Raw genomic sequence first — 15,218 nt, forward strand, 5'->3', positions numbered from 1 at the left:
ACCTGGACCCCTCCCTCTGGCCTCTTACCCGCTCTTGATCTTTTCATTGAGAACTGTCAGCGCTACATCAGCTGTGTTAATTTCTCCACTGCCCGCACTCACGCTAACTTGTCTCCCTCCGAACTTGCTGCACTCTGCTTTCTCAGGTCTAACCTCGACATTGTGATCAAACCTGCTGAAAGGGGTGGTGCTGTTGTTGTCTGGCATACCAACCTCTACCTTGCAGAGGCTGAGCACCAACTCTTAGACACTTCTTCCTACCTCCCCCTGGACCATGACCCTACCACTGAACGTCAAGCCACCATCTCCAGGACTGTCACCGGCCTCATCTCCTCTGGAGATCTTCCCTCTGCAGCTTCCCCCCTCGAAGCCCTGCAACCAAAGACAGCCCACTTCTATCTCCTTCCCAAAATCCCCAAAAAGGACTGTCCTGGTAGACCCAATGTTTCATCCTGTTCCTGCTCCACTGAACTTATTTTTTCCTATCTCAACTCTATGTTTTCTCCCCTGCTTCAGTCTCTTCCGACCTGTGCCCAAAGTAATTTCAGCAATTTGCGGTTTCCTGGCCCGAACCATCTCTCTTCACTATGGATGCCCAATCTCTCTACACCTCCACCCACACCAGGACATTCTGCGGGCTCTCCGCTTCTTCCTTGAACGGAGGCCCAGGCAGTCCCCATCCACCACCACCCTCTTTTGCTTAGCTGAACTTGTGCTCACATTGAACAACTTCTCCTTCAAATCCACTCACTTCCTCCAAATAAAAGGTGTTATAATGAGTACCCGCATGGGTCCCAGTTATGTCTGTCTTTTTGAGGGGCATGTCGAATATTCCTTGTTCTAGTCCGACTCAGGCCCCCTCCCTCAACTCTTCTTCCAGTACATTGATGACTTTATGGGTGCCGTTTCCTGCTCTCGACACGAACTGGAAAATTTCAGCAACTTTGCTTCGAATTTCCATCCTTCTCTCACCTTCACATGGCCCATCTCTGGCATTTCCCTTCCCTTCCTCTACTTTTCTGTCTCATAGAAACATAGAAAATAGTAGCAGGAGTAGGTCATTCGACCCTTCGAGCCTGCATTCAATACGATCATGGCTGATCGTCCAAACTCAGTACCCTGTTCCCGTTTTCTCCCTGTATCCCTTGATTCCTTTAGCCCTAAGAATTATATCTAACTCTTTCATGAATATATTTAATGAGTTGGCTTCAACTGCTTTCTGTGGTAGAGAATTCCACAGATTCACCACTCTCTGGGTGAAGAAATACCTCCTCATCTCAGTCCGAAATGGCTTATCCCTTATCCTTAGATTGTGACCCCTCGTCCTGGAATCCCCCGCCATTGGAAACATCCTTCCTGTATCTAGTCTGTCCAGCCCTGTTAGAATTTTGTAGGTTTCTGTGAGATCCCCTCTCATTCTTCGAAACTCTAGCGAATACAATCCTAATCGACCCATTCTCTCTTCATACGTCAGTCCTGCCATCACAGGAATCAGTCTGGTGAACCTTTGCTGCACTCCCTCGATAGCAAGAACATCCTTCCTCAGATAAGAAGACCAAAACTGCACACGATACTCCAGATGTGGTCTCACCAAGGCCTTGTATAATTGCAGCAAGACATCCTTGCTCCTGTACTGGAATCCTCTCGCTATGAAGGCCAACATACCATTTGCCTTCTTAACTGCCTGCTGCACCTGCATGCTTACTTACTGGTGCACAAGGACCAGGTCTGAGATGAGGAGGTGTTTCTTCACCCAGAGAGCGGTAACCTGTGGAATTCTCTACCCAGGTCTCACTGCACCTCCCCCTTTCCCAATCTATCGCCGTTCAGATGATAATCTGCCTTTCTGTTTTTGCTACCAAAGTGGATAACCTCACATTTATCCACATTATACTGCATCTGCCATGTACTTGCCCACTCACTCAACCTGTCCAAATCACACTGGAGCTTCTCTGCATCCTCCTCACAGTTCACACTCCTACCCAGCTTTGTGTCGTCTGCAAACTTGGATATATTACATTTAATTCCCTCATCGATATCATTAATATATATTGTGAATAGCTGGGGTCCGAGCACTGATCCCTGCGGTACCCCACTAGTCACTGCCTGCCACTCGGGAAAAAGACCCGTTTATTCCTACTCTTTGTTTCCTGTCTGCCTACCAGTTCTCTATCCATTGTCAGTACCCTACCCCCAATCCCATGTGCTTTAATTTTGCATGCTAATCTCTTATGTGGGACCTTATCGAAAGTCTTCTGAAAGTCTAAATACACCACATCCCCTGGTTGTCCCTTATCTGTTATACTAGTTGCATCCTCAAAAAATTCCAATAGATTTGTCAAGCATGATTTCCCTTTTGTAAATCCATGTTGGCTTTGTCCGGTCATGTCATTGCTTTCCAAGTGCTCTGCTATTACATCTTTTATAATGGACTCTAGCATTGTCCCCACTACTCATGTCAGGCTAACCAGTCTATAATTCCCTGATCTCCCTCTGCCTCCTTTTTTAAATAGTGGGGTTACATTAGCTACCCTCCAATCAGTTGGAATTGTTCCAGAGTCTATAGAATTTTGAAAAATGACCAGCAATGCATCTACTATTTCTCGGGCCACTTCCTTAAGTACTCTGGGATGTAGATTATCAGGCCCTGGGGATTTATTGGCCTTCAATCCCATCAATTTCCCCAACACCATTTCCCTGCTAATACTGACTACACTTCCTCTCACCCTGCCTCCTGTCAGGATTCCATTCCATTCTCCCAGTTTCTCCATCCCTGACGCATCTGTTCTAATGGTGCTACTTTCCACAACAGTGCCTCTGATATGTCTTCCTTTTTCCTCACCGAGGACTCCCCCCTGCTGTGGTTGACAGGGCCCTCAACCGTGTCCGACTCATTTCCCGCACCTCTACCCTCACCCATTCCCCTCCCTCCCAGAATAGCGGCAGGGTTCCCTTGTCCTCACTTTCCCACCAGCCTCCACATCCAAAGGATCATCCTCCGCCATTTCCGCATGATACCCCCAAACACACTTTCCCCTGCCCTCCCCTCGCCGTCAGCATTCCAATGGGATTGTTCCCTCCATGACACCCTAGTCCACTCCTCTGTCACCCCTATCACCACGTCGCCTTTTCATGTCACCTTCCCATGCAATTGCAGGAATTGTAATACCTGCCCTTTTACCTCCTCTCTCCTCACTATCCAAAGCCCCAAACACTCCTTCCAATTAAATTAGGGATTTACTTGTACTTCTTTCAATTTAGTAAACTGTATTCACTGTTCACAATGAGGTCGCCTCTACATTGGGGAGACCAAATGCAGATTCAGCGACCACTTTGTCAGACACCTCTGCTCAGTCCGAAAGCATGACCCCGAGCTTCCGGTTGCTTGCCATTTTAATTCAATACCTTGCTCTCATGCCCACATTTCTGTCCTTGGCTTGCTGCAGTGTTCAAATGAACATCAAAGCAAGCTCGAGGAACAGCACCTCTTCTCCCGATTAGGCACCCTACAGCCTTCTGGACTCAACATGGAGTTCAACAATTTCAGAGCATGACTACCTGTTTTTTATTTATTTTAGTTTCTTTTATGTTTTAATCATGTGCCTGTCTTAAATTTGTTTTTCATATTTTTCTTTTGGACAGAGCTGTTCATGATTCTGCTCTGAATACTCTCTGCACTAGTGCTTTGTGTTTTACTATAACTATTAGCACTCCCTTTGCCTTTGTTTCATGTCATTTAATCTCTCCTGCCCTCTGCCCGATCACACACTTTCCCTTTTGTTCTTCATTCCCCCTCCCCCCTTTCACTTGCTCAAAGCCTTTTACATTTCTAACCTTTGCCAATTCTGATGAAAAGTCACAGAACTGAAATGTTAACTCTGCTTCTCTCTCAACAGATGCTGCCAGACCTGCTGAGTATTTACAGCACTTTGCTTAGGCAGTGTGCATTGAACTAATTGTATTGTCAAACTGCAGTCTGCATGATCGGACTTCGGAAACAAAGTAGGAGGTAGTGCGTTTTGGCAGGAAGAATAAAGGAGGCCACGACTTGGGTAATAAGAATTGAGTAGAGGAGCAAAGGGATCAAGGGATACAGATAGACAAACCACTAAAAGCAGATTAATAAGGCTATAAAAAACATACACCAAACATCGGGTTCATTTCCAGAGGGATAGAATTGAAAAGCAGAGAAGTTATTTTAAACAGGTAGAGAACCCTGGTCAGGCCATACTTGGAGTCCTGTGTCACAGTTCTGGTCTCCCTGTTATAAAGAGAATATAGAGGGATTGGGGAAGCTGTAAAAAAATATTCACAAGGATGATACCAGAATTGAGAGGTTATATTTGTCAAGAAAGACTGAACCACAAAAGGCTGAGGGATGACCTGTTAGAGAAATTTAAGATAATGTAAGTGTTTGATCGACATAGGGAAAATGTTTCTATTATGGGGATGTTCAAAATTAGAGGTAATGATATAAGATAATCACTAATAAATCCAATAGGGAATTCAGGAGAAACTTATTTACACAGGAAGTGGTTAGAATCTAAAATGTGCTACTACAGGGAATAGTTGAGGCAAATAGCACAGGTGCATTTAAGGGGAAGCTAGATAAACACATGAGGGGGAAAGGAACAGAATATCTTGATAGATTTAGATGAAGAGGGGTGGGAGGAGGTTCATATGGAGCATAAGCATCAGCATAGACTAGTTAGAGTAATAGAGTTATACAGCACAGAAACAGGCCCTTTGGCCCATCGTGTCTGTGCCGGCCATACAGCACCCAACTATTCTAATTCCATATTCCTGCACTTGGCCCCTAGCCTTGTATGCTATGGCATTTCAAGTGCTCATCTAAATACTTCTTAAATGTTGTGAGGGTTCCTGCCTCTACCACCCCTTCAGGCAGTGCATTCCAGATTCAAACCACCCCATGGGTGAAAAAATGTTTCCTCAAATCCCCCCTAAACCTCCTGCCCCTTACCCTAAATCTATGCCGCCTGGTTCTTGACCTCTCTGCGAAGGGAAAAAGTTTCTTCCTGTCTAGCCTATCAGTGCCCCTCATAATCTTGTACACCTCAATCACGTCCCCCCTCAGCCTTCTCTGCTCCAAGGAAAACAACCCGAGCCTTTTCAATCTCTCTTTATAGCTGAAATGCTCCAGCCCAGGCAACATCCTGGTGAATCTCCTCTGCATCCTCTCCAGTGCAATCAGATCCTTCCTATAGTGTGGTGACCAGAACTGTACACAATACTCCAGCTGTGGCCTAACTCGCGTTTTATACAGCTCCATCATAACCTCCCTGCTCTTATATTCTATGCCTCTGCCAATAAAGGCAAGTATCCCATATACCTTCCTAACCACCTTATCTACTTGTGCTGCTGCCTTTTGTGATCTATGAACAAGTACACCAAGGTCCTTCTGACCTTCTGTATTTCCTAGGATCCGACCATCCATTATGTATTCCCTTGCCTTGTTAGTCCTCCCAAAATGCATCACCTCACACTTTTCAAGATTAAATTCCATTTGCCACTGCTCCGCCCATCTTACCAGCTCATCTATATCTCTCTGTAATCGAAGGATTTTCTCCCTCACTATTTACAATACCACCAATTTTTGTATCATCTGTGAAATTACTGATCATACCTCCTATATCCACGTAGGCGGTGGCGTAGTGGTATTATCACTGGACTAGTAACCCAGAGACCCAATGTATTTCTCTGGGGACATTGGACTCTGGGTTCGAATCCCACCACAGCAGAAGGTGGAATTTGAAATTAATTAATAAATCAGGAATTGAAAAGCTAGTCTAATGGTGACCATGAAACCATTGTCAATTGTTGCAAAAAGCCATCTGGTTCACTAATGTCCTTTCGGGAAGGAAATCTGCTGTCCTTACCTGGTCTGGCCGACATGTGACTCCAGACCCACAGCAATATGGTTAACTCTTACATGCCCTCTGAAATGGTCTAGCAAGCCACTCAGTTGTATCTAACTGCTACAAAGTCCATAAAAAGGAATGAAACCGGACGGACCACCCAGCATCGACCTAGGCACCGGAAACGACAACGGCAAACCCAGCCCTGTCGACCCTGCAAAGTCCTCCTTACTAACATCTGGGGACTTGTGCCAAAGTTGGGAGAGCTGTCCCACAGACTAGTCAAGCAACATCCTGACATAGTCATACTCACGGAATCATACCTTCCAGACAATGTCCCAGACACTGCCATCACCATCCCTGGGTATGTCCTGTCCCACCGGCAGGACAGACCCACCAGAGGTGGTGGCACAGTGGTATACAGTAGGGAGGGAGTTGCCCTGGGAGTCCTCAACATTGACACCGAACCCCATGAAGTCTCATGGCATCAGGTCAAACATGGGCAAGGTAACCTCCTACTGATTACCACCTACCGCCCTCCCTCAGCTGATGACTCAGTACTCCTCCATGTTGAACTCCACTTGGAGGAAGCACTGAGGGTGGCAAGGGCACAAGATATACTCTGGGTGGGGGACTTCAATGTCCATCACCAAGAGTGGCTCAGTAGCACCACTACTGACCGAGCTGGCCGAGTCCTAAAGGACATAGCTGCGAGACTGGGTCTGTGGCAGGTGGTGGGGGAACCAACACGAGGGAAAAACATACTCGACCTCATCCTCACCAATCTGCCTGCCGCATATGCTTCTATTCATGACGCTATTGGTAGGAGTGACCACCACACAGTCCTTGTGGAGACGAAGTCCTGCCTTCACATTGATGATACCGTCCATCATGTCATGTGGCACTATCACCGTGCTAAATGGGATAGATTTCGAACAGATCTAGCAATGCAAAACTGGGCATCCATGAGGCGCTGTGGGCCATCAGCAGCAGCAGAATTGTACTCAATCACAATCTGTAATCTCATGGCCCAGCATATCCCCCACTCTACCATTACCATCAAGCCAGGAGACCAACCCTGGTTCAATGAAGAATGCAGGAGGCCATGCCAGGAGCAGCACTAGGCATACCTTAAAATGAGGTGTCAACCTGGTGAAGCTACGACCCAGGACTACTTGCATGCCAAACTACGTAAGCAGCATGTGTTAGACAGAGCTAAGTAATCCCACAACTAACGGATCAGATCTAAGCTCTGCAATCCTGCCACATCCAGCCGTGAATGGTGGTGGACATTTAAACAACTAACTGGAGGAGGTGGCTCCACAAATATCCCCATCCTCAATGATGGGGGAGCCCAGCACATCAGTGCGAAAGATAATGCTGAACCATTTGCAACAAAGTTCAGCCAGAAGTGCCGAGTTGATGATCCATCTCGGCCTCCTCCTGAAGTCCCCAGCATCACAGATGCCAGACTTCAGCCAATTCGATTCACTCTGCATGATATCAAGAAACGACTGAAGGCACTGGATACTGCAAAAGCTATGGGTCCAGACAATATTCCGGCAATGGTACTGAAGACCTGTGCTCCGGAACTTGCTGCGCCCCTAGCCACGCTGTTCCAGTACAGCTATAACACTGGCATCGACCCGGCAATGTGGAAAATTGCCCAGGTATGTCCTGTACACAAAAAGCAGGAGAAGTCCAACCCGGCCAATTACCGCCCCATCAGCCTACTCTCAATCATCAGTAAAGTGATGGAAGGTGTCATCAACAGTGCCATCAAGTGGCATTTGCTTAGCAATAACCTGCTCAGTGATGCTCAGTTTGGGTTCTGCCAGGGCCACTCAGCTCCTGACCTCATCACAGCCTTGGTTCAAACATGGTCAAAAGAGCTGAACTCAAGTGGTGAGGTGAGAGTGACTGCCCTTGACATCAAGGCAGCATTTGACCGAGTATGGCATCAAGGAGCCCTAGCAAAACTGAGGTCAATTGGAATCAGGGGGAAAGCCCTCTGCTGGCTGGAGTCATACCTAGCGCAAAGTAAGATGGCTGTGGTTGTTGGAGGTCAATCATCTGAGCTCCAGGACATCACTGCAGGAGTTCCTCAGGGTAGTGTCCTAGGCCCAACCATCAATGCTTCATCAATGACCTTCCTTCAATCATAAGGTCAGAAGTGGGGATGTTCACTGATGATTGCACAATGTGCAGCACCATTCATGACTCCTCAGATACTGAAGCAGTCCGGGTAGAAATGCAGCAAGACCTGGACGATATCCAGGCTTGGGCTTATAAGTGGCAAGTAACATTCGCGCCACACAAGTGCCAGACAATGACCATCTCCAACAAGAGAGAATCTAACCATCTCCCCTTGACATTCAACAGCATTACCATCGCTGAATCCCCTGCTATCAACATCCTAGGGGTTACCATTGACCAGAAACTGAACTGGAGTAGCCATATAAATACCGTGGCTACAAGAGCAGGTCAGAGGCTAGGAATCCTGAGGTGAGTAACTCATCTCCTGACTCCCCAAAGCCTGTCCACCATCTACAAGGCACAAGTCAGGAGTGTGACGGAATACTCTCCACTTGCCTGGATGGGTGAAGCTCCAACAACACTCAAGAAACTCGACACCATCCAGGACAAAGCAGCCCACTTGATTGGCACCCCATCTACAAACATTCACTCCCTCCACCACCGACGCATAGTGGCCGCAGTGTGTACCATCTACAAGATGCACTGCAGCAATTCACCAAAGCTCCTTAGACAGCACCTTCCAAGCCCGCGACCTCTACCAACTAGAAGGACAAGGGCAGCAAATACATGGGAACACCACCACCTGCAAGTTCCCGTCCAAGTCACACACCATCCTGACTTGGAACTATATCGCCGTTCCTTCACTGTCGCTGGATCAAAATCCTGGAACTCCCTTCTTAACAGCACTGTGGGTCTACCTACCCCAAATGCACTGCAGCGGTTCAAGAAGGCAGCTCACCACCACCTTCTCAAGGGCAATTACGGATGGGCAATAAATGCTGGCCGAGCCAGTGATGCCCACATCCCATTAATGAATTTTTAAAAAAAATCATTAATGTACACTACAAACAGCAAGGGTCCCAACACCGATCCCTGTGGTACACCACTCGCCACAGGCTTCCAATCGCAAAAACAGCCCTCGACCTTTACCCTCTGCCTCTTGCCACTAAGCCAATTTTGGATCCAATTTGCCAAATTGCCCTGATCCCATGGGCTGACTTGCCTTTTTCTGTACTGTAGACTCGATATAACTCAACGTAGATACAGACTTCATTGATAAGGAACAGATAATATTTAGGGCAAGGATACTGATGAGGTGCAGCTACTGATAAAGAGTCTGTTTCGGGCCAGGATACGGAGAAGGAGCAGGTGCTAATAAGTGGTAGGTACTGATAAAGATCAGCTGCTGATAAGGGGCAGTGACAGAGATGGAATAGGTACTGATAAAGGGAAAATACTGAGAAGGTACAGATACTAATCAGGGGCAGATACTGATAAGGAACAGATATTGATCAAATGCAGATACGGATAAAGGGCAAATATAGAGAAGGAACAGATACTGATAAGGAACAGGTGCAGAAGAAATGCTGATACTGATCAAGGGCAGGTACTAATTAGGAGCAGCTACTGATATGAGGCAGACACTGAGAATAGCAACTAGTTATATATAATAACTTGATATTAGCCCCTTATCAAGCTATGACTGATGAGGAGCAGGCACTGGAAAAGCACCACATACTTTGCCCATTCTCTCCCTCTCTGTCCTCTCTCTCTCTCTGGCATCACTCTCTTTCCCTTTGCCCCTCTTTGTCCTCTCTCCTGATCTGTCCTCTCTCTCTGTCATCTCTCCCTCTCTGTCATCTCCCTCTTTCTGTCTTCTCCCTCTGTCTCCCTGGGCATTCTGTCTCTCTGTCCTCTATTTTTGTTCTCTCTCCCTCTCCTTGCTTTCCCTCTCTATTTCTCTCTCTCTCTCTCGTCTTTCTCTTTCTTCTATATCTGTCTACACCATGTCTATTCGTCCTGTGCCTGTTCTCTCATATCCTTTTGTTCTCGATCCATTGCTTGTGTCCTCCACCTCTTACCTCTATATCCTCTCCTTCACTGCTCTATCTCTCTCTGGCATGACCCTCTCTGGCCTCACCCTCTCTCGCCTCTTCCACTTTGTCCTTTCCCTCTGTGACCACATCCTCTCTGTCCACTCCTTCTCTGGCCTCTTCCACTCTGTCCTGTGCTTCTCTGTTCTATTTTGCTGACCACTCCATGGGTTAAATTTCACACACATGTCTGTGTTCTCCCTCTCTGTCTTCTGTTTCTGTCGAGTCCACATGTGTTGTGCCCATTTCTGTCTTCTCCTCCTCTGTCTGCTCCTTTGTTGCCCCCTCCCTCTCTGTCCTCTACTTTTCTTTCTTTAGCCTCCTTCTCTGTTTTCTCCCTATATGTCCTTGCTGTCTCTGTCCTCCCCCACACTCTTTTTTCCTTCCTTCTCTGTCCTCTCTGTCTGTCCTGTCTTTCTCCGTCTGTTGGTTTCAACTTTCACTGGGCTCTCCCGCTCTATCGTTTGCTTCTGTCATATGTTCTGTACTCCCCCTCTCTCCCCTCTCCTCTTGCCTTCCCCTCTTTTGCCTCTCCCTCTCTCACCTCCCCCTTCCTTCTCTCTCTTTCTGTCCTCCATCTCCCTCTGTCCTGTCCTATCATTTTCCTCTTTGCTTTCTTGTTTTGTCTTCTTCCCATCTGTTGTCTCTGTCGGTTAAATCCTTCTGTCCAAATGTCTATCAGAACATTCAATGTTTCTTTCCCTTTGCTGACCTTGGCTTCCACCTACGCTGTCTAAACTGCACCAGCCAAAGTGTTCGACAGTTTTTCTATGATTGAACTGTCTCTTGGACCCAGCTCCCACACTCTCATTTACTTTGTTCTGCATGTCCCTTCTATAGGCTTTGTACGCTGGTATGTTAATTTCAAAATCAATATCTTGGTTTGATCAACATAGAATTCCTAAGACCTTTCTTTAAGATGAATATTAGATCTTGCCAATAAATACATTCTAATTCTGATCCAAGATGTTATCATCCTGTATCTTTGACCTTCAGGTTCTCTGGGGAACAAGGCTCGTCCTGCCACTGAGGTAAGCTAAGTTATTCAGTGCAGTCAGTAAATTTTAAGCTTTGAGTGGATTGTTATTAATTTTTTAGGGATACAGCATTGAAACAGGCCCTTCAGCCCACCAAGTCTGTGCAGTTGATATATAGAGCCTGTGATATATTCAGCTATTGTTATATATATCAGTTGATATATAGAACCTGTGATATATTCAGCTATTGTTATACACAGCAGTTGATATATAGAACCTGTGATATATTCAGCTATTGTTATACACAGCAGTTGATATATAGAGCCTGTGATATATTCAGCTATTGTTATACACAGCAGTTGATATATAGAACCTGTGATATATTCAGCTATTGTTATACACAGCAGTTGATATATCGAGCCTGTGATATCTTCAGCTATTGTTATCCATAGCATTTGATATATAGAACCTGTGATATATTCAGCTATTGTTATATATAGCAGTTGATATATAGAACCTGTGATATATTCAGCTATTGTTATATATAGCAGTTGATATATAGAACCTGTGATATCTTCAGCTATTGTTATACACAGCAGTTGATATATAGAACCTGTGATATATTCAGCTATTGTTATATATATCAGTTGATATATAGAACCTGTGATATATTCAGCTATTGTTATATATATCAGTTGATATATAGAACCTGTGACATATTCAGCTATTGTTATACACAGCAGTTGATATATAGAACCTGTGATATATTCAGCTATTGTTATACACAGCAGTTGATATATAGAGCCTGTGATATCTTCAGCTATTGTTATATATAGCAGTTGATATATAGAACCTGTGATATATTCAGCTATTGTTATACACAGCAGTTGATATATAGAACCTGTGATATATTCAGCTATTGTTATATATATCAGTTGATATATAGAACCTGTGATATATTCAGCTATTGTTATATACAGCAGTTGATATATAGAACCTGTGATATATTCAGCTATTGTTATATACAGCAGTTGATATATAGAACCTGTGATATATTCAGCTATTGTTATACATAGCAGTTGATATATAGAACCTGTGATATATTCAGCTATTGTTATACACAGCAGTTGATATATAGAGCCTGTGATATCTTCAGCTATTGTTATACACAGCAGTTGATATATAGAACCTGTGATATATTCAGCTATTGTTATATATAGCAGTTGATATATAGAACCTGTGATATCTTCAGCTATTGTTATACACAGCAGTTGATATATAGAACCTGTGATATATTCAGCTATTGTTATATATAGCAGTTGATATATAGAACCTGTGATATATTCAGCTATTGTTATACATAGCAGTTGATATATAGAACCTGTGATATATTCAGCTATTGTTATACACAGCAGTTGATATATAGAGCCTGTGATATCTTCAGCTATTGTTATACACAGCAGTTGATATATAGAACCTGTGATATATTCAGCTATTGTTATATATAGCAGTTGATATATAGAACCTGTGATATCTTCAGCTATTGTTATACACAGCAGTTGATATATAGAACCTGTGATATATTCAGCTATTGTTATATATATCAGTTGATATATAGAACCTGTGATATATTCAGCTATTGTTATATATATCAGTTGATATATAGAACCTGTGATATATTCAGCTATTGTTATACACAGCAGTTGATATATAGAACCTGTGATATATTCAGCTATTGTTATACACAGCAGTTGATATATAGAACCTGTGATATATTCAGCTATTGTTATATATATCAGTTGATATATAGAACCTGTGATATATTCAGCTATTGTTATACACAGCAGTTGATATATAGAACCTGTGATATCTTCAGCTATTGTTATACACAGCAGTTGATATATAGAACCTGTGATATATTCAGCTATTGTTATACACAGCAGTTGATATATAGAACCTGTGATATCTTCAGCTATTGTTATATACAGCAGTTGATATATAGAACCTGTGATATCTTCAGCTATTGTTATACACAGCAGTTGATATATAGAACCTGTGATATATTCAGCTATTGTTATATATATCAGTTGATATATAGAACCTGTGATATATTCAGCTATTGTTATATATATCAGTTGATATATAGAACCTGTGATATATTCAGCTATTGTTATACACAGCAGTTGATATATAGAACCTGTGATATATTCAGCTATTGTTATACACAGCAGTTGATATATAGAACCTGTGATATATTCAGCTATTGTTATACACAGCAGTTGATATATAGAACCTGTGATATCTTCAGCTATTGTTATACACAGCAGTTGATATATAGAGCCTGTGATATCTTCAGCTATTGTTATATATAGCAGTTGATATATAGAGCCTGTGATATATTCAGCTATAGTTATACACAGCAGTTGATATATAGAACCTGTGATATATTCAGCTATTGTTATACACAGCAGTTGATATATAGAACCTGTGATATATTCAGCTATTGTTATATATAGCAGTTGATATACAGAACCTGTGATATATTCAGCTATTGTTATATATAGCAGTTGATATATAGAACCTGTGATATCTTCAGCTATTGGTATACACAGCAGTTGATATATCGAGCCTGTGATATATTCAGCTATTGTTATACACAGCAGTTGATATATAGAACCTGTGATATATTCAGCTATTGTTATACACAGCAGTTGATATATAGAACCTGTGATATATTCAGCTATTGTTATATATAGCAGTTGACATATAGAGCCTGTAATATATTCAGCTATTGTTATACACAGCAGTTGATATATCGAACATGTGATATATTCAGCTATTGTTATACACAGCAGTTGATATATAGAACCTGTGATATATTCAGCTATTGTTATATATAGCAGTTGATATATAGAACCTGTGATATATTCAGCTATTGTTATACACAGCAGTTGATATATAGAACCTGTGATATCTTCAGCTATTGTTATATATAGCAGTTGATATATAGAGCCTGTAATATATTCAGCTATTGTTATACACAGCAGTTGATATATAGAACCTGTGATATCTTCAGCTATTGTTATACACAGCAGTTGATATATAGAGCCTGTGATATATTCAGCTATTGTTATACACAGCAGTTGATATATAGAACCTGTGATATCTTCAGCTATTGTTATATATAGCAGTTGATATATAGAACCTGTGATATCTTCAGCTATTGTTATACACAGCAGTTGATATATAGAGCCTGTGATATCTTCAGCTATTGTTATATATAGCAGTTGATATATAGAGCCTGTGATATATTCAGCTATAGTTATACACAGCAGTTGATATATAGAACCTGTGATATATTCAGCTATTGTTATACACAGCAGTTGATATATAGAACCTGTGATATATTCAGCTATTGTTATATATAGCAGTTGATATACAGAACCTGTGATATATTCAGCTATTGTTATATATAGCAGTTGATATATAGAACCTGTGATATCTTCAGCTATTGTTATACACAGCAGTTGATATATCGAGCCTGTGATATATTCAGCTATTGTTATACACAGCAGTTGATATATAGAACCTGTGATATATTCAGCTATTGTTATACACAGCAGTTGATATATAGAACCTGTGATATATTCAGCTATTGTTATATATAGCAGTTGATATATAGAGCCTGTAATATATTCAGCTATTGTTATACACAGCAGTTGATATATCGAACATGTGATATATTCAGCTATTGTTATATATAGCAGTTGATATATAGAGCCTGTGATATATTCAGCTATTGTTATACACAGCAGTTGATATATAGAACCTGTGATATATTCAGCTATTGTTATACATAGCAGTTGATATATACAACCTGTGATATATTCAGCTATTGTTATACACAGCAGTTGATATATAGAACCTGTGATATATTCAGCTATTGTTATATACAGCAGTTGATATATAGAACCTGTGATATATTCAGCTATTGTTATACATAGCAGTTGATATATAGAACCTGTGATATATTCAGCTATTGTTATACACAGCAGTTGATATATAGAACCTGTGATATATTCAGCTATTGTTATATATAGCAGTTGATATATAGAACCTGTGATATATTCAGCTATTGTTATACACAGCAGTTGATATATAGAACCTGTGATATCTTCAGCTATTGTTATATATAGCAGTTGATATATAGAGCCTGTAATATATTCAGCTATTGT

General features: G+C 42.4%; 1 protein-coding gene across 2 annotated transcripts in view; it reads left to right on the forward strand.

Moving 5' to 3' along the window:
- The window catches only part of LOC137379758 (uncharacterized), a 472,575-nt gene that overhangs the window by 196,024 nt on the left and 261,333 nt on the right, over positions 1–15,218 (forward strand). For both annotated transcript variants that reach the window (XM_068051089.1, XM_068051090.1), the window contains one exon: positions 11,003–11,037. In XM_068051089.1, coding sequence (XP_067907190.1) covers positions 11,003–11,037 — 35 coding nt within the window. The remainder of the gene's footprint in view (positions 1–11,002; positions 11,038–15,218) is intronic.

The sequence above is a fragment of the Heterodontus francisci genome, chromosome 18 (genome assembly GCF_036365525.1).
Source record: "Heterodontus francisci isolate sHetFra1 chromosome 18, sHetFra1.hap1, whole genome shotgun sequence".
In the NCBI taxonomy this organism is placed as follows: Eukaryota; Metazoa; Chordata; class Chondrichthyes; order Heterodontiformes; family Heterodontidae; genus Heterodontus; species Heterodontus francisci.